At 38.0% G+C, this 26,917-nt stretch overlaps 1 protein-coding gene across 2 annotated transcripts; it reads left to right on the plus strand.

Moving 5' to 3' along the window:
- Positions 1-4,244: 4,244 nt before the first annotated feature.
- Positions 4,245-26,693, plus strand: CTR9 (CTR9 homolog, Paf1/RNA polymerase II complex component; the record flags this gene model as incomplete). Of its 2 annotated transcripts, XM_084263323.1 has the most annotated exons (25): positions 4,245-4,289; positions 6,339-6,437; positions 7,009-7,248; positions 7,341-7,458; positions 8,091-8,180; positions 9,311-9,459; positions 12,002-12,109; positions 12,513-12,620; positions 12,738-12,974; positions 13,701-13,790; positions 13,890-14,018; positions 14,122-14,305; positions 15,333-15,421; positions 15,715-15,900; positions 16,078-16,165; positions 16,419-16,567; positions 18,593-18,709; positions 18,885-19,030; positions 21,767-21,838; positions 23,007-23,142; positions 23,635-23,781; positions 24,194-24,351; positions 24,645-24,741; positions 25,093-25,205; positions 25,463-26,693. In XM_084263323.1, 25 exons carry the CDS (start codon positions 4,245-4,247, stop codon positions 25,869-25,871), a joined length of 3,504 nt encoding a protein of 1,167 aa, XP_084119449.1. In that variant the 3' UTR covers positions 25,872-26,693. The 2 variants fall into 2 exon arrangements, with proteins under 2 accessions (XP_084119449.1, XP_084119450.1); XM_084263324.1 differs by lacking the exon at positions 21,767-21,838.
- Positions 26,694-26,917: the final 224 nt, after the last annotated feature.

Below are 26,917 nucleotides of genomic sequence, written 5' to 3' on the forward strand. Positions count from 1 at the left end.
TATTCGTACTGCTAGCATTTTACAGCACTACTCATTTCCCCTTCGCTCCATGTAAGAGTATGAAAATCTCCGGTATACTACAGCTGCCTCTCTAGAGTTTTCCAAGAGAAACTCTATGGAGCAAAGCTAAGACTATACAGTGCCAGTAATTTATTTTCTTAAAGCTACACTCTTATACCTACTAATCAAAGCAAGACACCAAAGGTAAAAGGCTATCAGTGCGAGATCTGCCAAAAAAACCAACCATGAACCATACTGGGTTCAGAGCAAGTATCTGTCACAGAAAAATACATGTAAACACTTCCCAGCACCCCACAGGAAGAAAGCTTCTGAAGAGGCATGCAGCTATACTCTCAGCTCTACAGTACAGAGACGTTAGGTTTTATGCAACCCAAACAAACTACAACCAGCAGTATAGTAAAAAGAAGTAAAGCTGTACAAAGCTGAAACACTTGGCTTACTAGTGATAGGTAAGAGGATCTGCAGGATAATAGTTTTAAGTCTCACAGAATATACTGTTTAGAGCAAGTCTAGTGTTACACCACTTTTTGTGAAGTTATTTGCACCTTTCAGGTCTGCTAGGTACAAGTGAAGTTTTCATTACTAGGTACTGATGTTAGATATCAAAATTCAAGTTACTTTGCTATTAGTGTTCCTGATGCTGTATAATAAGCATATGGTTAATTGAAATAGGAGTGCTAATAAAGGCTAGCAACCAGTTAACTGAAAAATAAAAATAGGGGCTAAAAAGAAGTTAGTAGTAGAGTTAATCATAAAGTGTAAGCATCTCAGGGCTTTGTACCTTAAATACAAAAGCATTGCCTCTCCATCTTCAAACACACAACTTCCTTGCTAAACAAGAGCTGTTGAAGGCACACCTTAAAGCTTTTGCTTAGAAGACAATTCTTTAGATTTAGGTTACTGTTTAATTCAGTAGAACATAATTGTACTCCTCTGGTAAATAAGACACAACAATTATTTGAAGAAGTGTAAACAGCAACAACAAATTACTAATCCTTGCAGTGTAAAATAATACACTTTCAGCAGTTACTCAAAATGTTTATTAGTCTGTAAAATTGTGTAAAGTGTTAACTTTAATTAAGACCATCCATTCCCACGGCTCTACTTTGTTACTTTATTATAATTTTTTGATAAGCTAGTTTTGTAGAAAAAGAATACCAGTAACATTGCTCTGCATATGTTTAATAGAACCTGCTTCAGCATTCCTTATGAGCCAGACAGGAATTCTAAAAACCTCAGTAGCTAGGAAGTCTTAACAAACAAGTTCATGATGCACAAAATCAAATAGCCCACAGGAACTAGCACAACACTGAATTACCTAATAAAAGTGATATACCTATCTACTCAAATTTTAGCATTTTGTAGAAAGACAAAACATAACCCCAAACACCTGCCCACCCCCTCCAAAAAAAAAAAAAAAAAAAAAAAATCCACAACCCAAAACAAACCCCAAAACCAAACACTCAACATTTCACTAAACCTAGTTGCTATCTCCTAAAAAGCAACAGACCATGCCAGGGCCTTTGAAGCTTATCGATGCATTAAAGGCCCTGACTAGCCTCAGCTGGTGCATCCTGCCTACAGCCCAGAACCCCCTTAACTAATACTAAACTTAAATGCTCTGCCCAGAGCCAACACTGAGTTCCACTGTAAATGTATTGGTGCTTAGCTCAGTCGCAATTAGTCTCTTATCTAGCCATAGCTATCCACTTGATCTGGACCTTTGTCTGAAAAGTGATTTCTACCTTGATCTTGCCTTGTCAGAAAGGACCTACCTGGTAATCACTAGGTGGTGTTAGATCCTGCCTCACTGATTGGCCCTGCCAGCTTGATTTCAAGACCTGACTTTTGTGGCTGCCTGAGTTAGCGTCTGCCCTGTGCTGGTACTTTGGGGGTGAGTCTGGCTCAGAATGGGAAAGTCACTCTGAAGAGTTCTAAAATTATACCTATTGTTACTCTAAAAAAAAAAAAAAGTTCTTTATTCTAACAATCAAAAGGAAAAAAAATCTTGCTACTAAAATACCCTGCTCTGGCCACCCAATTACACTACACAGAGGCCTATTTATGTAAGCATATACACCTCAAACATAAATGGCATGATTTTATAGATACAGGCCTTTTTATGACATTATTAAAGTAGCTTACTTAAGCTCAATTTTCATTCCTGAAAAAGGCGGTTTATAGGTGGCAATGAAAGTTTGAAATATTATTTTTCACTGTATATATAATGTATCTCAAGTGTAAGTTCGATTTGCTATAGATGACTCTATTTACATCAGTATTTTGATATTGATAACAATCAAAGTTTAAAAGTAGTATTTCAAATTTTCACAATAAAAATTTCATTTAAATAAAAACAACTGCAAGAGGAAACAGGTCTGTTGAAATGCTCCTAAGCACTCAGAAAGTAAAAAAATCCACCTATTTTCAGTAGAACAATATTTTATACATTAAAGAAGTTTTACATAGCCAGTAGTGGTGTTTTGTTATTATAGCCATGTATATGGAAAAAGGAGTCTTCATGTTTCAATAGTTTCCACAGTTGCCTTTTCAGTCCAAATTGCATCATCATTATTTAAAATACCTAAAAATCAGTTTATTAGTGAAAAGTCATCCTATAAATCAAAAAGTAGGCTTAGGAAGTCAATTAGAATATTGCTCTTTATAACATTGTTTTAAGCATGCTTTTAATGAAAAAAATGCTCATTATTTCACTCCTATTAATTTCAATGTTAATACATTTTGCTGCACATAGCAGTGTTTCCCTACAAAAAGTATTTATGACACATACCTACTCAATGACCTATATGAGAAATGTTAGTTATAATTAACTGGACTAAGTAACTCAGTTCAGAATAATTAGTGCATAAATAAAAATCCAAACCTGAGATTCAATATGTTAAGTAATTAAAAATACTACTTGCTTTGGCTTCACAGATCACGTGACACTCCAAGTAAGCTAGTTGTTACGACTGTAATAGATACTATTACAGTAATTCAGAAATAGTTTCTTTAATCAAATCTAGAAATTTATAGTTGTAACTATCAGTTCAGTCAAAATTCTGTATTCCTTAGAAGGTGAGCTATAGGACAAAATCAAGTTTGCTTTAGTGTTTAACAGGCTGTGTAAGTAATGTCATAGATTTTTTCTTTTTCTCTTCTTAGTAGAAACGTGCCAGAGGATCTTTTAGTCTCACTACCTTTTTTTTTTTTTCTCTTGATACAGCTGCAAAATAGCTAAGATTGGACACATGTTACTATTCGTGCTGTGTTTTATCCAAACACATCAGTGCATCTGCCATCATCATTGGGAAAAAAACCCAAACAATTTAGGAATCCAAATTTGTAAATTCTTTACACATGCACCTCCATGTGGCTGAATGCCTCACACCAGCCAAATTCTGGGATCAGGGCCTAGGCTCAGGATTCAGCATTTAATCAGATTCATTATTTATAACTCTTAATACCTGATAATTTGAAAATAGTTGGCCAAGCTGTGGCTAAGCTAGTCATGTAATATTTGGATTTGCACATTATTTGTTTTTCTATAAAGCTGTGGAAAATCCACACATTTTAATGAATTTGGTTAGAAATTTTTAGTGATTTTAAAACGCCACGAAAAGAGGTGTGAGGGGATTGTGGTCTCAAGACCTCTTCAATTTATCAGTGTGTGTCTGTATGAATACACAGCTGCTTTTTAAAAATTTTTATATATATATTTCCGTAGATAATATGCGATTCGTATATGTATAAATTAGCGGGACTAATACCTGTCTGCAGCTCCCCTCACTCTGCCCTGCGGAGACGGCTGACGTTTTGAAACGCCCCCAGGCAGAAAGGAGCAAGCCCCGAGCTCTCACGGCGCAACACGTAGTGCTCCCGCCTGAGGCGGAGTCAGCGCTGGCGGCTCCTCCCGCCCAGCTCCCGGCCCTTGGCGCGAACGCTAAGGGGCGCTCGCGAGACCGGCGTTGCCGCAGCAACAGGGCCGCGCGCGCGTAACCCCGAAGCCCGCCCTTCTCCTCACGCACAGGCGCGAGGCGGCCCTCCTGGCCCGTGCGTTGCTGCAATTGGCTCGTTGCACCTGAGGGGCGGAGCCATCCCACCTCCCTCGCCCTTTCCCCGAGCACGTCCGGGTCAGTCGGTGTTTGGGAAGGGAAGTGGCTGCGGTGCGGGCCGTGGCGTTCGTCGAGCTCGGCGGCTCGGCGGACAGCGGTGTCGCCATCATGTCGCGGGGGTCTATTGAAATCCCTCTCCGGGACACGGATGAGGTGAGTTGGGGGCCGGGAGGTGGCGCGCGGCCTAGTCCCGGGAGAGGGGGGGAGGAAGGGGTGCGTGCGTTTGTCGCTTCCTCTCGTAGTTTTGTCCCGGGGTCGAAGGGGGGAGTGTAGGTCCCTTCCCTCAGCGGAATGAGGTGTTGGGGTCGCAGGTGTATCGCTTTGCGGGAAGAAACCCACATGTGCCTTGGCCGGTGCTCCTGGGTGAACAGCGTCTGCCCCTTGCTAGCTGTAATCTTCCTGTCCTTGCCTGCTGGCTTGCTGATGGAGACCCGCTGCGAGCAGTCAGGCAGGCTGTCAGGGGCCCTTCCTATCACACGGCTGTAAGCAAGGGGCACGCTTTACTCCCAATGTGTATCATTCTGGTTTATGCAACCCTCGGGAGTGAAGACCCAGTTGGGAGCAGCCTCGTCTGGCTAAATTCTCACCTTAGTTCGTTGGATGCTGATTTTGCTAAGCACTGATTTGTAAACAGCATGTATGTTCCTAAATCAGCATATAGCCACAAGTAGGGTAGCTGGTTGTTTCAAGGTGGGTTTAGAAACGTATTTATTTTATTGAAGGTAGGCTTTTACAAGCACAGGTTAAAAGATTTAAATGAAATATTTGGAAATTGACAGATTATTACAAAATTTGAAGATGAATCTTTGCACAGCAGATACAGAATTAATACTGTAGCTAAGTAAGGTATTGAGGAACATACTGCCTGTAGGTTGGAGAAAGTATTTTGACAGCATATGTGGCCATAATCTAACAAATTTCCATACTACTGCCATTGGGAATTTTTCACTTTGCTCTCTGTAGTTTACGTGTTGGAGGAATTTTTCTCTGTGACAGAAATTTTGTCAGAGGTGTCAGCATGAATAGTTGGTCTTGATGCTGCTGCTCAAGTTCTGGTTAGGGCAACTTGGATCCTGACGTTCTGAATTAATCATTAAGGATTTCTGTAGCATGCACTTTCTTAACGGTTTTTTTTTTACTTCCATATTTATTTCCTGTGTTGATATTTCTCATTAATAATAATTTTAATATTAAGATAAGAGTTGCCCAAATTTAGAAACATCGTTACCTATCGAGCAGGAGGTACTGTGCAAGACAAACTCAACAATAGTAGCAGAAACGGTTTTGCTGGTACTCTTAGATATTACATGGTGAAAACTATAAGCACTCGTAAACTGGATTGCTCCAATTCAGTCTTCAGAGACCAGCCCTGGATTGGGACTCAGGGTACAAGTCTGGGTACAGCAACTGCCCCTCTTCCTTGCTGTAAAATGAAACTGTAGCATAGATGACCAATCTAAAAGGCAGCATGACTGACTAGTAAGTGAACTAACAGACAGTTAAATTGTGTTTCCAAACATCGCACCTTGGGAATATCTGTTTCTTTTTCCTCAATTCCTTTTTCATAATTTTCCATATCAGAAGAATAGATTTACGTGGGGAAAACAGTACTTGCAAATTAATGATTGCATACTGAAAAGTTGTTGATATCGTTTGCTCATGATGAATATGTTTGTTAACATGCAGGAACTTAGTCTGTTCTTTATAATGGTTGGCATATCAATAATCTCTTAATTTTCCTAGGTGTAAAGATGACTTTGGAAAATTTCCAGGCTCTGAGATAAATCTTAGGCATCGATTCTCCGACACCCGATTAGTTGGAAGGTTATGACTGTCCTAGATCTTTGTATTATGTGTAGGAAAACTTTTATAAATTGATGTGGTCATGTTAGTAACTAGCTGAACTGCAAATTCTGAGCTTGAAGTGTATGGTGAAAAAAGTTGAGTTAGCATCTCTGCTTATTCTCCCTGACTAGTACCCCAAACGTTGGGCTGTCTTTTTCCCTGATACTTGTGAGAGTCCATCGCTTCTGTTCTGTACAGAACACAATACATTATAACTTCTTTCTTTGTCCATTCCCTTGTTTAAACACAAATAATTGGGTTTCGTGCTCTGAAATGTCCAGCTTCCTTTATGCTCAGTGATAGGTAACATTGCTGAAGCTTTGTAGGAAAAAAATAATCTGTATTGTTTGGTTCTAGGTTATTGAGCTTGACTTCGACCAATTGCCTGAGGGTGATGAAGTTATAAGTATATTGAAACAGGAACACACTCAACTGCACATATGGATTGCCTTAGCGGTTAGTATATATGCATATTGTATATTTAAATATTATGCTCATGTAATCAAATAGTAATTCCACTTCCTTACATCCATGGCCAGGGATAACAGGAACTTAATAGGTTTATTTATTTATTCTATGCCAGATATTTCTTATTTGACATAAGCTCGTTGAGATTTTAGTTTCTATGAAACAAGACTGCTTGAGGCCTGCTTTCTAGGTGTTTTTACTTCAGTCCATAGTTTTCCAGGTTTATGTCTTAGATTATGCGGCTCATAAAAAAGGAGGAGACAGTATCTGTACTATGAAAAGTATGGTGAAATATACAAAAAGTCAGAAGTTCAGAGAAAAAACCAGTTGATTCTTCACTGGTAAATGGCTTTGGCTTGTATTTTAATGTAAAAAAACTAAGCTGGGATGATGACAGACAAGTATTTGGTGGTATCAGAATGCCTTTTTCTGATTATATTTATGTCTGATACATCCCTACTTCTGGAAGAAGAATCTATGTGACACTTGAAGCATCATCTTGATACTTGATATGTTACTCTCTGCTGTATATTGTCAGTTAAAACTCTATATTTTATAGCTGGAGTACTACAAACAAGGAAAAACAGAAGACTTTGTGAAGCTGTTGGAAGCTGCACGTATCGATGGCAACTTGGACTACAGAGACCATGAAAAAGATCAGATGACATGTCTGGATACTCTAGCAGCGTACTATGTACAGCAGGCTCGAAAGGAGAAGAACAAAGATAACAAGAAAGAGCTTATTACACAAGCTACCTTGTTGTATACTATGGCTGACAAAATTATCATGTATGATCAGGTAAAACCAAGATCTGTTTAAAAATCCGTATTTTTAGCCTGATCTTCATATTTTACAAAAATAATGTATTGCCATGTTTTGTCCATATCTAGAATCACTTGTTGGGAAGAGCCTGCTTTTGTCTGCTTGAAGGTGATAAGATGGACCAAGCTGACGCTCAGTTCCACTTTGTCCTCAACCAGTCTCCAAATAATATTCCTGCCCTTCTTGGTATGAGTTTATAGGCATTTGTGTAAAAACCTGGTCTCTCTGCTTGAGTTTTGGATTAATTATGTGCTTAAGAAGAGGGTGCATGTGTGAGTAGAGGGAAAAGTATGCACTTTAGACCAGAATTGCATGACAGAGTACTCTGAACTTGAGAAGTTTAAATAGGTAGAAAAGCTAGGAAAAAGTATAAATGCATCTTCTGATACCCATGAGCATACATCCAGTCTGATCATGTATAGTCCTCTGCTGATGCCAGTGAAGCTGTATACTCTGTTGAAGGTGAAGATACCAGTAGTAAGGAGTCAGTGGGCTGTAACACTTGTGTTTTAATTTCTTTGCTTATTAATCCAGTTTTTAGAAAGTGTCTTTCCTATGGACCTGCGAAGAATTAAGCTTCTGCAGAAAGCCATGAAAATGTAAATTTATTGTGTTCCAATGTTTGATTTTTTTTTTAATTTTTCATATACTTGATATTGTCAAAGATAGTAAGTTGTAGTTGTCTGAATTTTCTCTTAGTTTTTAACTGTAACTGTTGAAAGTTGGCATATTAGAAGTTTACCAAATAAAAATTTATGAGCTTCTGATTTGTAGCTGCTTTGTTTATGTTTCTATTTGTAACTGGTGTGTTATAACAGGTAAAGCATGCATTTCTTTCAACAAGAAAGATTATAGAGGAGCCCTTGCCTACTACAAGAAAGCATTGCGTACCAATCCAGGTTGCCCAGGTAAGACAAAGTATTTTCTAGTGGAAATATTTGCTGTTCTTGCAAACTAACTCAAGTCTTAAGTATTTCAATAACAAAGGGTTTTTTGTGATCTGTATCTGTCAAAAAAACCCCACCAACCCAAACCCAACCATCATTGTAGGTTCAGATGTTTGTTGATTTGGAGTATTCCTTAATTGTGTTTAGGAAAACACTTCTCATTTTTTGCTCATTGCCTTTAAAAAAGGTTATTAAAAATGTGAGGTTACATGTAAGAAGTTAAAAATCTATGGGAAGTGAGGGAACTGTATGAGACTATTGCAGAGCCTATCTGTGAACTCTTGAAATAAAGGTGAAGAAAATGGTGCACTGGCATTAATAATGAAACAGGACATGAAAAGTGAAATTCTACTTAAATTGCATGATGTGTTGTATGATTTTCCTAATGTGAAGATCTGTGAAAGCTTATCAGTAATGGCTGTAAAAGCAGTGCATGTGGTTTGGAGATATCAGTTCAGGGTATTTGCATTAGTATCATGAATAAAGTCTCTTGAGGGATGTTGTATACTTTGCCATAACCTATCTGAAAAAGATTATTCTGTAGTCTGGTTTAGCACAAACGTAGCTGCAAACGTGAATTTAGAAATGCAAGCCTTACTTTTAAATGCTGTTCTTTGCTTCCTCTTTTTCACATACCCAGATGTGAAATTGCTGTACCTAAATGTCTCTGTCTTAGTTTGCTGGCAGTCTGAAAGGGCAGTGTGATTTGAGCTACCTTTATTAGCTCATCTGTACATGATCATGGAAGTTGGAGGCTGATAAACAGCATTTCTTCCAGCCATTTTTAATGTCTTTCTCTTATTTTTAATACATATCCATAAAAGTAAGTTTTTATTTTTTTAGTATCAGTCTTTTGGAGATACAGACCAATACTCTGGGGTGTATGAAGAAATAAAGTCTTACTAATCTATTAAAATTAGTTTTGCTGCAAAGTGTGGGAGGCTGCCTTTAAAAACAGCAAATTGTTAGATGGCTTTACAGGCTTTAAAGAAATACTAAAAATTCTGCTTTCAGTTTAATTGCTGTCCAGAATGTTAAACATCATAAAGTTCAAGTTTCACAACTCTAAATGATGTCATCTTGTTCTTTAGCTGAGGTTCGATTAGGTATGGGCCACTGCTTCGTGAAACTGAACAAGCTGGAAAAAGCTCGCTTAGCGTTCAGCAGGGCTCTGGAGCTAAACTCCAAATGCGTAGGGGCTTTGGTTGGACTGGCTGTTCTGGAACTCAATAATAAAGAGGTGGGTCTGACTTGACAGGAATCTATACTCAGTTTTTCTTATCTGCAAAAGCAAATGTCCTATCCTTTGAAAAGCAATCCAGTTTTTAAAAGGGGTAACAACTTTTGTGGTTAAATCTGGGTCACTATTTAATGATGTACTTGTGATGTGAGTATCACGTTTTGAATAACTTCCTTCTGTCGTTAAAAATCTTCAACCCAGTTGCTTATAGAGGTGTTAAATACAGAAAACCAGTGCTAGGTTAACTATTTTAATCAAAAGAATAAAAAATTGTGATTAGATGTGTGAATGCATGTCCAATCACTTTAAAAAAAAATACAACACCAAACAAAAACCCCACAACCCAAAACTGCTGATTTAAAAACCTTAGTTTAATGAGCAATAGTTCCAGTACGTTTAATAGCCAGCCTTACATTTGTGACACTAAAGGGTAACTAAATTAGTTTGCACTCAGGATGCTCTAAAAGTCCTCAAATACTTGGAGATCTCACTTGTAATGTCAGCTCTGTGCCAGAGTATCAGAAAATACGTTGAAGAGCATCATGCTAACTGGAAGGTTAGGGTAAAAGCCATAGTCCCAGAAATTAGTCCTGGCTTTAAGAAACATAAGCTTTCAAGTAAATGTTAAAGTTGTGTTCGAGCTGCCTTGGCATACATGCCATATAGTAAGCCAAAGAGTAGGCAAGAACAAATTCTAACTAGGTTGAAATAAGTGGTGGCAATCCTGTATCTCTAGATGTTGTATCACAAAAAAAAATACATATGCTTATATAGCTTAATTGGGATTATAAACTCTGATATGCTAAGGAAGTTATCAGTGGAGGATGGGAACTTTATGTATTGTATGCTGCTAAAATCTAGTGTTATGCTGTCTGTATAACACATAGTTCCCTAGAAAGATGTTTTGTTTGCACAGAGTATCTGAAAATTACTCAGTTGATTACATTATGGGGAAAAAACCCAAACAAGATTCCATGAAGAATTCTGAAAAATGTGGGCACAAGATATTTTTCTTTCCTAGAACTACTGTGATAACCAGACAGATTCTAAATCCAAATTTTAGCAAGTAATTCCCTAGTCAAGAAACTAATGAAACCCTGTGTCTGTCTGTCTATCTATTTTTTTATTTTTTTTTCCCTCTGAAAGTCTTTAGTCAAAACTCGAGGGATGACCCCACTCACCTTAAGCTTCAAAAAGCTGTGCTGACCCACTCAAATATGTGTTTTGTTCTTTGTAAGAAATATATCATGTGTGCTTTACGTGAAACTTTTTCACAACTTGCACAGCAAAGTTAGTACAACAGCAAAGAGGTGATGTGGTGGAGGGAGAATGCTTTCTCTGGGGAAGAGAGTCTCTGAGTTGCAAATTGATCACAATCACAGAACATTAGGAGTTGGAGTTGATAATGGACATCTTTTCAGTGCTTAGATATTTCTAATGTTTCTCCCTCCTGGAAGATGTTATGATGTCAGGGTTGAGATTATACTGTGTTTTCACTGAGGTCTCTTATGTTTGTTTTTCTTTAATGACAGTGCTTAGGAGCTTTGAGACCTCTAACTGTCTATTGGATTTGGTTGAAATTGGGTATGAGGTTCAAACTATTGAAGAATTCAGACATATACATAGTGTGATTATAAAACCTCTTTGCCTTTAAAAACTAAATTAAGAATGAGTCAATATCTCCTAATCAAGATATATTGATATGCACATCTTGGAAAGATAGTGCCTTTTCAAACTGAAGTTATGGTTTTATCTGCCTATTGGACTTAACCTTATGTCTCAACCTCATAAAACCTAATCTGTTCAGTAAGATAGTGTTCTGCTGATAATGATTTCAAAGTAAAGTATAGATGTTACATCATTGCTAGATACTGTTGTTGGTGTTTCTAATCAGAAATACAGATTTAAGTTGATGTGGTTATAGATCTCATGGCTTACCTTATTTTGTTGGTTATGGATATGAACTTGTAGGTAGGTTAAATTTGTACCCATGGAAAACTTTCTTTAACTGTGAAGTTTCTTTAGAAAAGAGTGATATAATTTGATCCCTGTGTAAACAGCAGAAACTCATACCTGTTTTGGGTTTAGAATTTGAGTACTAGCAGCTCTTAATTCAACATCTGAAGTTCTTGTTTATGTTTGAACTACAGAATATTTTAATTTCACTACTGAATGAATTGTGTAAGAAAAAAATTGAAACCTAAACAAAACAGGAACTGGGAACACTGAACAGTAGAAGGAAGTAGAATGGTGTAAGTGTGAAATGCCAGAGGACACCAAGACTAAGTGTTGTTTATTTTTCTTGAAAGTTCTGCTTGGCTTTTTTTTTTCTATGCCTGTGTGGTGGCTTCGCTTCCCATTTTCCATCTGTAAAACTGTAGGGTGAAAAGCTCGTAGCTGTGAATTTACTTTTTCTGTGAGCCTGGCAAGGTTTAGTTAGAGTTTCTGCAGCAGCCTAGATTGTAGCTGATTCTTGAAGATGTTAATAAGGTATGGCTGTTGAGATGCTCCTGATACTGATGCCTGTCAATGTTTCATTTAGGCTGATTCCATCAAGAATGGTGTTCAACTCCTCTCTAGGGCTTATACAATTGATCCAAGTAATCCAATGGTGTTGAATCACTTGGCTAATCACTTCTTCTTCAAGAAGGTAAGAGGTGTATGGAATTCTGCACTTAAATACTTGATAACCTCTGAACAGCAAGGATTCTGGTATTAGATTCAACCTTATTTCATCACGTTAAGTGCTGCCTAATACAGAACTTTTCTCAAGAAAGCCAAGAAAAGCTACGCTTATATCTGAAGTCAGGGTCACCTTTGTGTCCTGAAGGGATTTTGGTTGGTTGGTTAGGGGTGGGGATTTTTTTTTTCCTCCCTCTTCCATACTTTAAAATATGAGATACAAAACCAAACAGTAACCACTAAACCTAAATCTATTGTTACTAATTTAGTCAGTGCTGTGACTAAAGCTTTCTTGTGTTTTCCAGCTGTACTTGTTTAAATAATAAAATAAGTCAAGGCTTTCAAATTTCATTTGACTTCCTCTTTTTCAGGACTATGGCAAAGTACAACACCTGGCTCTACATGCTTTCCATAATACAGAAGTGGAAGCAATGCAGGCAGAGAGTTGTTACCAGCTGGCTCGGTCTTTTCATGTACAGGTATGCAACTTTTTTAAGCTTCTTTGAGATTACACTTTAAAATTGCTGTTATGAAAGCTCATCCAGAGCTTACCTGTGAAAATACTACTTGTTCTTTATTTCCTTCTTTTCAATTAGGAAGATTATGATCAGGCTTTCCAGTATTATTACCAGGCCACTCAGTTTGCCTCATCTTCTTTTGTACTTCCGTTTTTTGGATTGGGTCAAATGTACATTTATCGAGGGGACAAAGAGAATGCTTCACAGTGCTTTGAAAAAGTTTTGAAAGCCTATCCTAACAATTATGAGACTATGAAGATCCTTGGATCTCTTTATGCAGCTTCAGAAGACCAGGAGAAACGGGATATTGCGAAGGTGAGATTTGCTTCAGCCATACATACAAGAGTATGTATTCTGCTTTTACATACAAAAGTAGAAATTGAAAATCAGGCTTGAAATCAGACTGTACCTTAACTTGCATAAAACTCAAGGCTATTTGGCTGTAGGCGTAGCATATGTAATACTGGCTGTCATGGGAGATCCTCCTAACTATGAACAGTCACAACTTCTGGACACAGCCGAGGCTCCTACTGGGCTTTGGCTAAAGTGAGTCCAGGAATTTTAAACACCCCCTTCCCCCCCTCACATTTGTATTTGAGACTATGAAATGGGTAGAGCTCTTTCCATATATGTTAAAATTCTCTGAAGATGGTAAGGTAGGTAGACAGCAAATTAGCGATTTCTGGAAAACACTTGCCTAAGCCTACCTGCAAAGACAACATGCCACTTTTTTAAAATGAATGGGTTTTATACCTAATGTTGGGTAAATAAATACGAAGTGTTCAACATCATTTTTCTAGTTTCTTATGTTGATGTCATAGTTTCTCCTTCTTCAAGACTTTAAGCAGGTGTTATGTTCCACAGAAAAAGCAGTAGTGAAGGAAGGAGGCAAATGCAATTTTTTTTTGTGACCAAATTGTGCAGTATGGTATCTCTTTCTAGTGTTAAGAATAATACCTTCACTCTTCTTTTGATTTTATTTATTATTTTTTAGTCAATTTGCTCATCCATAAAGAGGTGGAATTATTTTCTGTTTTTCAGGGACATTTAAAGAAAGTCACAGAACAATATCCTGATGATGTAGAAGCATGGATTGAGCTAGCCCAAATTCTAGAACAGACTGACATACAGGTATTATTAATATATATTTGGTGAATTATGTGTGTGCATTTTGTAGAGCACATACTGCTCATTCTTTTATTTCCTTCATCCACTTTTTTCTTCGTAAAGGGTGCACTGTCAGCCTATGGTACAGCCACGCGTATTCTGCAAGAGAAAGTACAGGCTGATGTCCCACCAGAGATACTGAATAATGTGGGTGCTCTGCATTTCAGGCTGGGAAACCTAGGAGAAGCAAAGGTACGTAATTATTCAGAGTTTGAATTGAATTTATTGATGGCCTAGAAGTTTTCCTTTAAGAATATTCAGGAGTGCTTTATACCTTTATTTTTTTCCTCTTTAGAAATATTTTTTGGCATCACTGGATCGTGCAAAAGCAGAAGCTGAACATGATGAGCATTATTACAATGCTATCTCAGTAACAACGTCCTATAACCTTGCCAGACTGTATGAAGCAATGTGTGAATTTCATGAAGCGGAAAAACTGTATAAAAACATTTTAAGAGAACATCCTAATTATGTTGATTGTAAGAACAACTTGTTATTTTGTTCCACAGTTCCCCTTACAGTACCACAAAATCTTCCCATGTGCCATGTCTTGTTCTCCTTCTATCTGTCTTAACTTCTTTTCATAGTAGTTCTGGGCCTGTTTTCCTACACACTATTTTTCCTACCATTTTGGTTTTCTTTGGGTGGGTGGGGGTTTCTGGGTGTGGTTTTGTTTTGGGTTTTGGATTTTTTTGAGGCCTTCCTCATTCTTACAGTCTAGTCTCCAGCTCTAAGTCTTCTAATTATTAATAAATCATACTGTGCTCCAAAAACCTAGCCAAATTAGCTCATCTGGACTTGCATGACTTTGCTCACTTGCTCCCCACCAAAGCCTTAGCACCTCAGCACTCAGGTGTAATCAAGGCCATCCATTTGATATGCCCAGGGTCTGCAACTCTACCTATGTGGGTAGAAATAGACAACCTTTGGGAAAATTATTTTACTTTAGGCCTTGGCCTTCCTCCAGGGAAGAAGGGCTCTTGAGGGTGTTAGCACAACTCCTATGGCACAGCCTGGTGGTTTTTTTTGTTTCTCCTCGCTCTGCTCTTCCTCTTACCCCAAGTACCTGACCTGTGATACTTGCTGCATAGCCAAGGTGGTATCCTGTGCTCGGCAAGCTGCAGTAGGCAGCATGCCCCAATCTAATCTATAGCCTTTTCCCTGCTTGTTTTCTATTGTCACATACTGACTCTTCCTAAAGCTTGCAGAGAGATCTTTAAACTGGAGAGAGAATTATGTAATGGATTTATCCTTGTCTCTTTAAGGTTTCTCAATTGACTTTAACTAAAAATACTTACAGAAACTGCAGATTTCTAATAGTTAATGTATCACCATTGTAGATGGATGTTCCCCTTCACATGGTGTGTGTTATTGTGAATAGATGAAAGCTCTTTTGATGCTTACTGCCCCTAGAAGATGAAGAAAATATGGCTTTTGAAATTTATGCATGGGCAATATTTTCTTTGAGATGACTTTAACCTTTTCCCTTTTATTTTCTGTTTTTAGGCTATTTGCGCTTGGGAGCTATGGCTAGGGATAAAGGAAATTTTTATGAGGCTTCTGATTGGTTTAAAGAAGCACTTCAGATAAATCAGGTTAGTAACTTGAACTACTCATTTACCTTAAAATTTTATTTTCATTTTGTTACATTTTTTTTTTTGTTTATATAAATTCAATGGAAGAAGAGAGAACTACTGTAATATGCTCTCTATGTGTTTTGGTTTTGTGTGCGGGGTTTTGTTCTGTCTCTTTGTTGGTTTGGTTTTTTAAGTATGGAATTCTGTTTCAGAAAAATAGCATTATATACTTGGCAAGGTAACCTTGAAAGAGAGAACAGTGCTTTTGCAACTTAGAGTGGTCTGTTTTGGGTTTGTTTTTTTGTTTTTAGGACCATCCAGATGCTTGGTCTCTGATTGGCAATCTTCATTTGGCTAAACAAGAGTGGGGTCCAGGACAGAAGAAATTTGAAAGAATATTGAAACAGCCCTCCACACAGAATGATACTTATTCCATGCTGGCTCTTGGCAATGTCTGGTTGCAGACTCTTCATCAACCCACAAGAGACAGAGAAAAGGTAATGGGCATCTCTCTGCTCTGTGTGTAGCTTTATTTATTGTGTGCTGTTAGCTACTTGAAGCTTTTTCTTGATGCCTATTTGGTATCTTACAGTCCATAAAACTTCCGGATTGATCTGATCTTTCAACACCTTATTATAGAAATGAGTGATCAATTGGCTTACGTTTTTCCGCAGGAGAAGCGTCATCAAGACCGTGCACTAGCAATCTACAAGCAAGTACTCAGAAACGATCCAAAGAATCTGTATGCTGCTAATGGCATAGGTGGATATTAGACTATTATTTTTCTTTCAGAGGTGATAATAGTCTTAGGTTCCATGGTTTAATATAGAAATGTTTTTGCAGGGCCTGAATGCTATGTAGTGGTGCACAGAAAAGAGTAACTTTCATATGGCAGCTATGTCACTTAGTTTTTAATGGGGAACTTTTTTTCAAACAATACTTTGAGTTTTCTTTGGAAGGAGTGTGTAGTATGTGAACCTGAAAGCTTACTCTGTACATATTACTTTCCCCGTAGGAGCTGTCTTGGCACATAAAGGATATTTCCGTGAAGCTCGTGATGTTTTTGCCCAAGTGAGAGAGGCAACAGCAGACATCAGTGATGTGTGGCTGAATTTGGCACACATCTACGTAGAACAAAAACAGTACATCAGTGCTGTGCAAATGGTAACATCTCTAAATTGAACTGCGTAATGGGTCGGGTTAGATGACTTCTAGATGTTTCTCTGCTGTCGTAACAGCTGCACAAGTTTCTGCATAATATTTTAGCAAGTTACAGATCTATTTCTAGCGTGGTGTTGGCTGTCAAGTCTAGATTTAAAACTGCCAAGTGATGTAAGGGGTAATGCTGCACCTACCAACTTACACACTGAGGTTTTTTTGGTAGCAGAATTTAAAAGATAATTTGATCAGAATTTCAGTCTCAATTTTTAGTCAGAGAGGTTTCTGTCAGTGTAGTTACTGTGTGTCTTGCTGCTAGGATTGTTTTACAGCAAAACACTCTGGTTTTGTTCTTGCAAATTATTGTTGTTTATGCAGTCAGAGCTGTCTGAAAAGGTGACTGTGTCATGATTTGTTTCACCACAGTTAAACATCACAAGGTAATTCAAATTTGAAGAAATCTGAGGTCATCTAGTTCAGCCTGCTTAAGGAAATTGACTTTCAAGTACCAACCTATTCTAACTAAATTGACTCAATTAACTGATCAGAAGCTTACAAGTAAGCTAAAAAAACCAAACAGTCAATGTTGGACAGGACAGAAGCTCAGAATGCACTTGTTCATTAAAACTGACGAGGTGCAAAAATACTTAATTCAGAGCTACCCTGAAGCTTTTTGTGATGATTGTAAGGAAGAGATACTGGGCCTTTCTGAACTGATCAAGAGCTTAGTGATTCTACGATTCTATGATTCTATGAATTGCTGTCCTCCAGTGAGCTATGGTAACCTGAGATTTGTTCTGTTGTGTTTGCGTGGGATCTTACCTGTTTTTATTGACAAAAAGCTTAATTAAAATCTCAGGAGTTATTTAAGCAGTGAATTACAGTAGGAAGCTAGGTACCATTTTCACCTTTTGGTATGTCAGAAAAATATTTTACTTATTTGCTCATATATTTAAGGAAAGCTGTTAGTAGAAACGCTTATTTACTGAGGTGTTTTGTTGTTCCCTGCATTCTACTATGTAGTTGCTACAAGCCACAGTCTGAAGTAGATGATATAGGACTCGGAGAGGAATTGAATTTAGTAGCCTAGCTTACTGCAGCCACTGCAATTGCTCTGGGTTCTCAACCATAAAGATAAAAATCTGAGGTGGACATCAACTAAATAAAAAATCTTTGACTCTAAAGGTGACTGAAAATTGAGCAGTCACAACACAATGCAATTCAAGAATAGTGCCTTCAGGCATTGAAGTTCAGAGCACTTTCTGTATTTAAGCTGGAAATAAAATTAGTTTGCATTTCTTATTATTTTGTGAGGTTAGAAAGGGTGAATGACTTCGTAAGAAAAGTATGTCAAACAAAGGGTGCTTGTTACAGAAAAGGATAACTTTCATAACGGTCTAAAACTTTGATTTGAGACCCACAAAACCTATAGTAAAAAGTCTTCTTTTACACTTTAGAGCAACTAGATATTCCTTGGCATACCAAGTTATTCAGCTAGGTGGACAAAACAAATTTCACATTGCGATATCTGAAAGGTTTGCTTTGGGTTTTTTAACTAATTGTGTCAGACATGGAAATACCACATAAAATATATTTCAATTTCTAAAATATCTTGTATAAATAAAGAAAATAGTTTTGGATTTGTTTTGGAGTTTCTCCCCCCGCCACCACCCCATACTGCAGAGAATAATTGAAACCTCTTAAAATGAGTCATGTTTGTTGGACTCTGTTACAATAGACAATACTTGCAAAGTATTCTATTGTATTTTAAGACAGAATTTTCAAGACAGAGCCTCCTGGCCTGCTGCCAGTTCCCAGTAAAATCAGGTATTTGCCATGGAATAGCAGAAAGAATTTTGTAATCAGTGAAAATGAGGCATCCATGAGGCAGGATGTGCTACTGCATATTAGCAGCAATGCTTTTTAGGAATAGAAACAGTAGCTTGAGTTAGCGACCAAACTAAGTAACCATTGTGACTTCTTAAATTGGGGTTTTTATTGTCTTTTTTTTTTTTTTTTCTCCCATTTCAGTATGAAAACTGCCTCAGAAAGTTCTATAAGCATCAAAACACTGAAGTATTGCTGTATTTAGCCCGGGCACTCTTCAAATGTGGCAAATTACAGGAGTGCAAACAAACTTTGTTGAAGGTATGAATACAGAACATTGTGTATCACAGAATAAAATTACTGTAGCTAGATGCATGTTTATTTCTCTCAAATTTCAGTAGTTTGGGATTGAAATCATGGTGCTGATTCTCTGTTGCTTCACTATACCTCCATATCATGCTGTAGCGTATTTTAAAATCACACTTTTTATTTACAGGCCAGGCATGTAGCACCAAGTGATACAGTCCTTATGTTTAATGTGGCTTTAGTGCTACAAAGACTGGCTACCTCTGTCCTGAAAGATGAAAAAAGCAATCTAAAGGAGGTGCTTAATGCTGTGAAAGAACTGGAGCTTGCCCACAGGTAAAGATGCTTTATTTCTAATTATCATAATCTGTTTCGTTTTCCCTTTAGAGAAAATTTTCAGTATAGGTTACAAACCTGGTTAGAAGAGCAATCATCTCCTATGAAAATGGTATGGAATTCTCAAGTTTCCAGGTAGGAAAACAAAGAATGGGCCTGAGAGAGCTACCTATTCACGCTTTGCTCCAAACCCAGTTCTGTTCGGCCAGGTGGCCAGTATGTATTTCTCAAAGGGTTTTGTATTACTATGACCAAGATGCATTTCTCTTTCTGCAGAAGAATGGTTGAAAAAATATTGAAATGTATTCTGTGAATATTATACTTGTTTTGAAATAAATCATTAAAAAATAAAAACCTACGAGGTTTAAAAGCAAATCTATGTGTATTACGTAAGCCTAGCTAATGACTGATAGCCCTTGAAGACTAATTTCGTCTTCCTTTTTACAAGTAAAGCCTTAAGCACTCTCATGGCCTAAAAGCAGAAGCAGTTTACTTAAATGTACTTGAGATGTTTTTGTTACCTTAAAGAAAAAAAAAAAAAAGTGGGCAGAAAACAGTGTGAATGATCTGTTCCTCACCATCTTCAAGCAAAACGATTTCAACCATTTATTCTGCTCCTAGGTATCGCTGGTATAACTGGTGCTTGCTCTGCTCGTTCCTAGCTCTGCTGTTATGTTGAGGACAGAAGTTGTGTTCAGTAACTATAACTGAAGCGAGCATTTAATGCAAGCAAGCATTTCACAGTTCTAGTGCTGTATGGAATGCAAGCTAAACTTGCAAATGCAAATTCTAACTCAAAATTCAGTTAGAAGCTTGTTATTTGTTGTCTTGAGAAAGTAGCATGAAAGCCTTTATTTCTTACCCATTAATTAGAAAATCAGATACCTATCACATTTTGGAAAACACTTTCCATAATCTGAAACCTGAGCATAGAATCACTTTCTCCATATGCACAAGATTTTCAATTCAGTCTACCACAAAACCACCTCATTTAAAATGTTTATGATGTGTATGAGAAGAAACTGTGGCAACCTTGGAAGGTAAAAAGTAATTTTCCTTTAAATTAATCAGAAAAAATGTTTTCAATACACTGGTCACCACAGCTTACTCATCTAATTGAAGGTACCTTGTACTCACAGGGACCTGTCAGTAAGTTCATGGAGACAGTTCTGGAAGGATTTTTAAAAATAAGTTTCTTTCCTTTTCTTATGCTGGTTTCAAGTACTTGTGGTGGTTTAGCCCTGGCTGGAGGCCAGATGCCCACCAAAGTCAATCTATTACTCCCCTTTTTAGTTGGACAGGGGAGGAAATATACATTAAGAGGCTCAGGAGACAAAATAAGGACAGGGAGAGATCATTCTGTCAGCAATGACATGGTCAAAACAGACTCAACACAAAGTGAAGAAGAGAGAAACTACCTAATTACACTACAAAGAACAGTGAAAAACTGGAGTCAGGAGTGTGACCAGATCTTAAAACACTTTCCCCCCACCATTCCCTTCTTAGCAGACTTTAGTCAGAATTTTGCTCCCTTCTTCCCCCTGCTCGCAGCACAGGGTGCCAGGGACTGGGGAAAATGGGGTTCTTGGTAGCACCTTCCCCTCACCCCTCCATTCTAAGCAGACTTCCCTTCAGCCATGATCTTGCTCCCTTCATCCCCCTGCTCACAGTACAGGGGGGCAGGGACTGGGAAAAAATGGGGTTCTCGGTTACTTCTTCACGAGCTGTTTTCCTCTTTCAGATCTTAAAACACCTCTCACCTCCCACCCCCTGCTCCCTTCGTGGGGTCTCACCCATGGGAGACAGTCCTCCACGAACTTCTCCAACATGAGTCCTTTCCCACAGGGCTTTATCACTTTATCACAATGTCTCTCAGTCCCAGTCCTCCATGGGCTTCCAAGCCTCCCCCCAGCAAACCTGTTCCAATGCAAATATCTCTCATCTCTATGTCTCTGTTTCTCCTCATGGCTGCAAGTGCTGGCAGGGGTTTGTTCCAATGTAGGGTCACAGCATCTGCTCTATGTCTCCACCTGCTCCATCCAGCGTGGAGCCCCTCCATGGGCTGCAGGTGGGGTCTCTGCCTTTTCCATGGGTTTCTCCATGGGCTGCAAGGGGCATCTTTCTCTCCGGCACCTGGGCCGCCTCCTCCCCCGCCCTTCTCCGGCCTTGGTGTCTGCACAGCTCGTTACATCTTCTCGCTCCCTTCTCCAGTGGCAAAATGCAGCTGCTTCCAGGTGGTTTTTCTTTCTCCTGTATGTGATTCTCAGAGGCGCTATGATTATCTCTAGCCGCGACTTTGGCCTTGAATTTCCTGATGTTTACATTTTTGGGGGCTGGCAGAGCATTCCAGCAGCCATTTTCTGCAGCCCCTGGTCTCTCTTTCGGCACCCAGCTACGCAAAACTATGACAGTAGTTAAGCTGTGACAGATAAGGAATAAGACTGTCAGGGGTCAGCTAGCAAGTGAAATGTTAGAACTCTCTCTAGAATTTGTCTGGGGTTTTTTGTTTCTTTATAGAGGGTTTAGAATGTGTTAAGTATGGAGAACACTGAATGTACTTTAATACTGTTGTATTTAAAGTGGCTGCACACAGCAAATTGGTGAGGTTTCTTCATCTGCTGAGTTTTATAGGATTGCAATTCAGTAGTAAATGATTTGTTGTAACGCAAAATCACAGTATGTATGTAAGTAGTGCCATATTTGCTTACTTTTCTTTGTTGGTTTTTTTTCCTCCAGGTACTTCAGTTACTTGAGTAAAGTAGGTGATAAGATGAGATTTGACTTGGCACTTGCTGCTACGGAAGCCAGGTAAAAAAGAACAAGCCCAAACCACAGACAAATCTTTCATTGATATACCAAGTGGAGTATTTCTGTCTTGTTTTTCCATACTAAAACCTGGTTCCAAAATGTCAACTGACAGATTCTTAGAATAGTAGACATGCTTGTACAGTATTATTCCCTGTTAACATTTCATTCTTTTCCTGTCTTTGCTTTCTAACATTTTTGAGTATTTCAAAGCTCTCAACTTTGTGGTGTCTGTCAGAGCCTGGGAAACCTGGACTATTTTAATGGCAAATCTTCCATCAATGAGAGTGTTGTGATGTTTACTTAAGTATCTCTAGCTCTCAGTGTTTTGACTTCAAACATAATAATCTGTCAGCAGGTTTGCTGGAGATGTTTTTGAGGTAGTTCTTGGGCAAATAGCATAGGTCAGTTATTGAAACAAAACTTCTGCTCTAGCCAGAGTCTAGTCTGATGTAACTTTTGCTCAGGGTAACATACACAAACCTGTTCAAACCAGCTTCCTTTAAGATTTCACTCAGTATGTCCTGTGTTTCATTTATTGTGGGTTCTTCTAAGATTTTTATAGCTGTGTGCAAATAACGTTGGTTGGCCATCGCGCTCTGTACATCTTACAAGGGTATCATTAAAACACTTCAAAATGTTCTTCTCTGTACAATCATATTATTAAAAGAAATGTCCTCATAACGTTAGTTAAGAGGGTATTGAAAGCACCTTGATTGGATGTTTCATGAGCCTTGAGTATTTTATGCAACCTTAATTCTTACACAGTTGGGTTTAAGATGGAATTTCTACCTGTCTTTCTGATTAGGTTTGCTAGTATGTTGTAATTAAATACAAGTTCTTATTGACATAGTTCTGAAGCTGCCCAGATTACTTGAGCTGATTCCTTTTATGTTTGTATGTGGGGCTTTGTATATAAATTGACTAAACTTCAAATGTGAAGCAAAAATATTCTGAAATAACATAATGCAGTTTAAAGATAAATTAGCTTACTAGTAAGTTCCTTAGTTTATTCAATCTGTACTACTCTTCTATTGTGCTATTTCCAGTATGTATTTTCCTTTGTTGGTGATAGGAACATCATCTTGTGATGCATGCCTGTTATAAAACTGTTTCTCCTTGTAGTAAGTGGCTGCTATCTTCCTTAACCTGAAAACATTGCATGTTACAGGCAGTGCTCTGACTTACTAAGTCAAGCCCAGTACCATGTGGCACGGGCACGCAAGCAGGATGAAGAAGAAAGGGAGCTGCGTGCCAAGCAAGAGCAAGAAAAGGAACTTCTTCGCCAGAAACTACTTAAAGAACAGGTTTTATTCTATTACGTTTTGCATACTATATTTTAAAAAATTATACCTATTAACAATATGTATAGACCTGTTGCTCCTTTGTTAGTATCTGTTGTTACTGATAAATTGTCGACTAGCTGTTCTTAAAGTGCTAGAAGAAAATGTAAGAGCTAACAGGTTATATTCACTACGTATTCTCCATAGCCTCAGAAGCAGCTTTTCAGTGTTAGAGTGAAATAAAATTGGTGCCCCAGAAGGTCTGCTGTAACTTTTTTGTTGTGGTAGGCTAGATGAGGAAGCACCCTGGTGCAAAAATTCTGTTGGACTTTTGCCTGCTATAGCATAGGCTGGTAGAAAGCTTGCTTATTTTTTGATGAGGACTTTCTGCTATGACATAGACTCTCAAAAGTCAATTTTGCAGTTCCTTATCAGCAACTAATTTATGTGTTTGATTCATAATCAACAGCAGTGCTGCAAATACAACAGTAATGGCTAGTTTTCTGTCTGTTTCAGGAAGAGAAGCGCTTAAGAGAAAAAGAAGAACAGAAGAAACTTCTGGAGCAAAGAGCTCAATATGTGGAAAAAACCAAGAATATTCTGATGTTCACTGGTGAAGTAGAAGGATCAAAGGAGAAAAAACGTGGTGGCGGTGGAGGCAGGGTAGAACAGAATTTACTTTCTTTAATGTCCATTTCCCCCTGTTTATATACAGTCTCTTGCAGTAGCATGTACCTTTAGTTTTGAGCTCCTAGGCTCCACTGAGTGAAGTTCCACAGGTTTAATAGCCATATGTAAAAATTGGAAGCTCATACTTAAAAGTTCAAAGCAGAGTGACATCACCAAAATCTGTTCTTTTCAATTGTTAAAATAACAGAAGATGATTATGTGCAAGTTTGGAATCAGTTTCTTAACAACGTCAATCTAGAGATTATGGGAAAGTCTCTAGGAGGTCTCTATTGTCTTAGAAAATGTCTTCAGATAAAGTTTCTATTTTAAGGTGTGTTCTCTTTTTGGTTTTTTTTGACTGGAAGTTGAATAATAGGCTGCATTGTGGGGCTTTTGTTTGTTATAGCGTTCCAAAAAAGGAGCAGGGGAATTTGATGAGTTTGTCAATGATGACAGCGATGAAGATCTGCCCATGTCCAGAAAGAAAAAGAAGAGGAAGGGCAGTGGTAGTGAACAAGATGGGGAAGAGGAGGAGGGCGAGAGAAAGAAGAAGAAGAGGAGGAGGTAACAGATACTGATATATTATAATTCCTTGATAATTAGTTTGGCTTTGAAGTACTTTCTCACATAGTGTTTCATAACAGCCTAAAAATATGAACTGTTAAGAGGTCACATGATTAATTTTTATTTACACATATGCATTTTAAGATTTCAACAGCCCCTCTGCAAAGGAGGTATGAGTAACACTTGATCAAGTAGATGTTTTTTGACGCTAATATATGCAAAAATATCATGATGAGGTTTTTGTGATGTGATGTTATGTTTTACATATTCATAAAACATCTTTCTGTTTTAAGACCCCAGAAGGCAGATGAGGGGAGTGATGATGAAGAACATGAAAATGCTCCAAGGCCTAAAAAACGACGTCCTCCGAAAGCAGAGAAAAAGAAGGCTGTAAGTTAAACCCTGAATAACTACATCACTTTCCAAATACAGATTTCAACTTGAGCATCACTTTAGTCAAGAGAGATTTATTAGTGTTGAAAACTAGATCGCACCTTCTTGTAGCAAGCTGCCTTTGAGCTTGTTGTTGTCTTCCTCTCCTGCTGCTGTAGCTGTTTCAAAGATGAAAAGGTTATTTCTGAAGCCATCTGGAATTAAGTGATAGTAAATGGAAAATTCTGATTTATCAACTTGAGAACAACTGTTAAAGCACGTCTGGTTTTCTGAATGTGTTTCTCCATTTGGGTGCTATGCTTTAACCAGTCATACGAATAAGCAAACCTTTGCTTTTCCCCTCCACAGCCCAAACCAGAACGTCTGCCTCCTTCAATGAAAGGGAAGATCAAATCAAAAGCCATCATTTCATCAAGTGATGATTCTTCTGATGAGGATAAACTCAAAATCGCTGATGATGGGTAAGAACCTTAGTTAATTTTGTATGTGCTGAAGTTTCTGCTTGTGTTTTCAAGAGAAACTGCAGTGTTAATAACAATGAAATAATGCGAAGATAATGAGAGGCCTTTTACTGTATTCACAATGTGGCTTCCCATTGCAAATGAATTCCTCTCATTCTGGTAATGCTAGTATTTCTTAAATCCTGGTGTCTCATTGTATTTTTAAGTGAAGGGTAGCATCTTTTAATACTGGATTGTGGTTTTTCTTTTCCCTACAGACACGCTAGGAACAGCAACAGTGATTCAGATGATGGGGAACAGCAGCACAGCAAACGCATTATTTCTGACAGCGATTCTGATAACCGAAACAAATCAGGCAGTGAAGCAGGCAGCCCCAGGAGGTCCAGTGTCCACCCATCTGAGGAAGAGTCTGACAGTGACCGATCGGCGAGGAAGAGGAGGCGGTCAGATTCAGAGCAGTCTGACAACGAGTCTGTCCAGTCGGGAAGAAGTCGCTCTGGTGGTTCAGAAAATGAATCTCGCCCGGCTTCTCGCAGTGCTGACTCAGACAGAGAATCTGAGAGAGGATCTGACAACGAGGGTTCTGGCAGAGGATCTGGTAATGAATCTGAACCAGAAGGATCCAATGATGAGGGATCTGACGGTGGTTCAGATGACAGTGATTAGATCCAAATTACAGACCATCTTTTTAAAATGCTTATGTAAATATATTTCAGTTACAGGGAAAAACCCCATTTTTATATTTTAAAACTGTGATTTAAAAAAAAACGAATCCTTAATGTTTTAGTATGAGACCTTCCTGTGATTCTTCTGTTGGCAACTAATGGATGTTTCTATGAATTGGCTTATGGTGTTTTTTTAAATTGAAACTGCTGTAGCTGAACAACAGAATCCCTGTACTATACTCAGCACACCAAGGATGGAATGCGTGTAAAGACTAGGGAACATAAAAGTCTCTGTTTAGGTGGTTCCAGTGTGGCTAAAACTGTGTGCTCTGTACCTACACATGCATAGATGGATCTTAAAATCTTAGCAAATGGAACAAAGAGCGATGGATATTTATCTTTTTCTTCATTCTGAATAAAGGTCAGTAGGGAGTTTTTTCTTACTTTCTATTAAAGAATACATCTGCTATGATACAATTCCTTTTGTTTCCAAGAGTTTGTTGCTTTTGCTTTGTGTTAATGAGGTGAAAAGATACAGGTATTAAAGAAGTTTTATAAAGTAGCAATGCAGATGTAGAAATATTTAAATTGGTGGGTAAAAAAATCATTAGAGAATTCCATATTACTTGAGAAGGCTAAAGCTGCCAATGTCACAATAAACTGTTCCTGCTTATTTGCTTGGAGTAATTTTATTTTGGCCCTTAAGTATAAGCAAAAAAATCTCTGAAAATGTCAAATTTGACAAAGGAATGTGTTTTGAGGAAGCAATCTTTATTTTAATTTTAAGTACATGGTTTCTGGAATTAAATCTCCTCACATAACATTCTGGAACAATAAAAAGGTGCTTTGTTTTAGATTAAAGTGAATGTGATTTCTCCCTGCAGTTCTAAAAAAAAAAATCTAAATAACCAAACACAAACAAACAAACTCCAGAAAAACAACCCAACCAACCCAGTCTTTAGCACCAGTCCAAAAATTATTATTTTTTTCTTCCTAAATTTTTTCATTAGTCATAAAGTCTTGTGTTAAGCATTTGCTACATGAAGA

This window comes from Gallinula chloropus, assembly GCF_964237585.1.
Source record: "Gallinula chloropus genome assembly, chromosome: 4".
NCBI classification, from domain to species: domain Eukaryota; kingdom Metazoa; phylum Chordata; class Aves; order Gruiformes; family Rallidae; genus Gallinula; species Gallinula chloropus.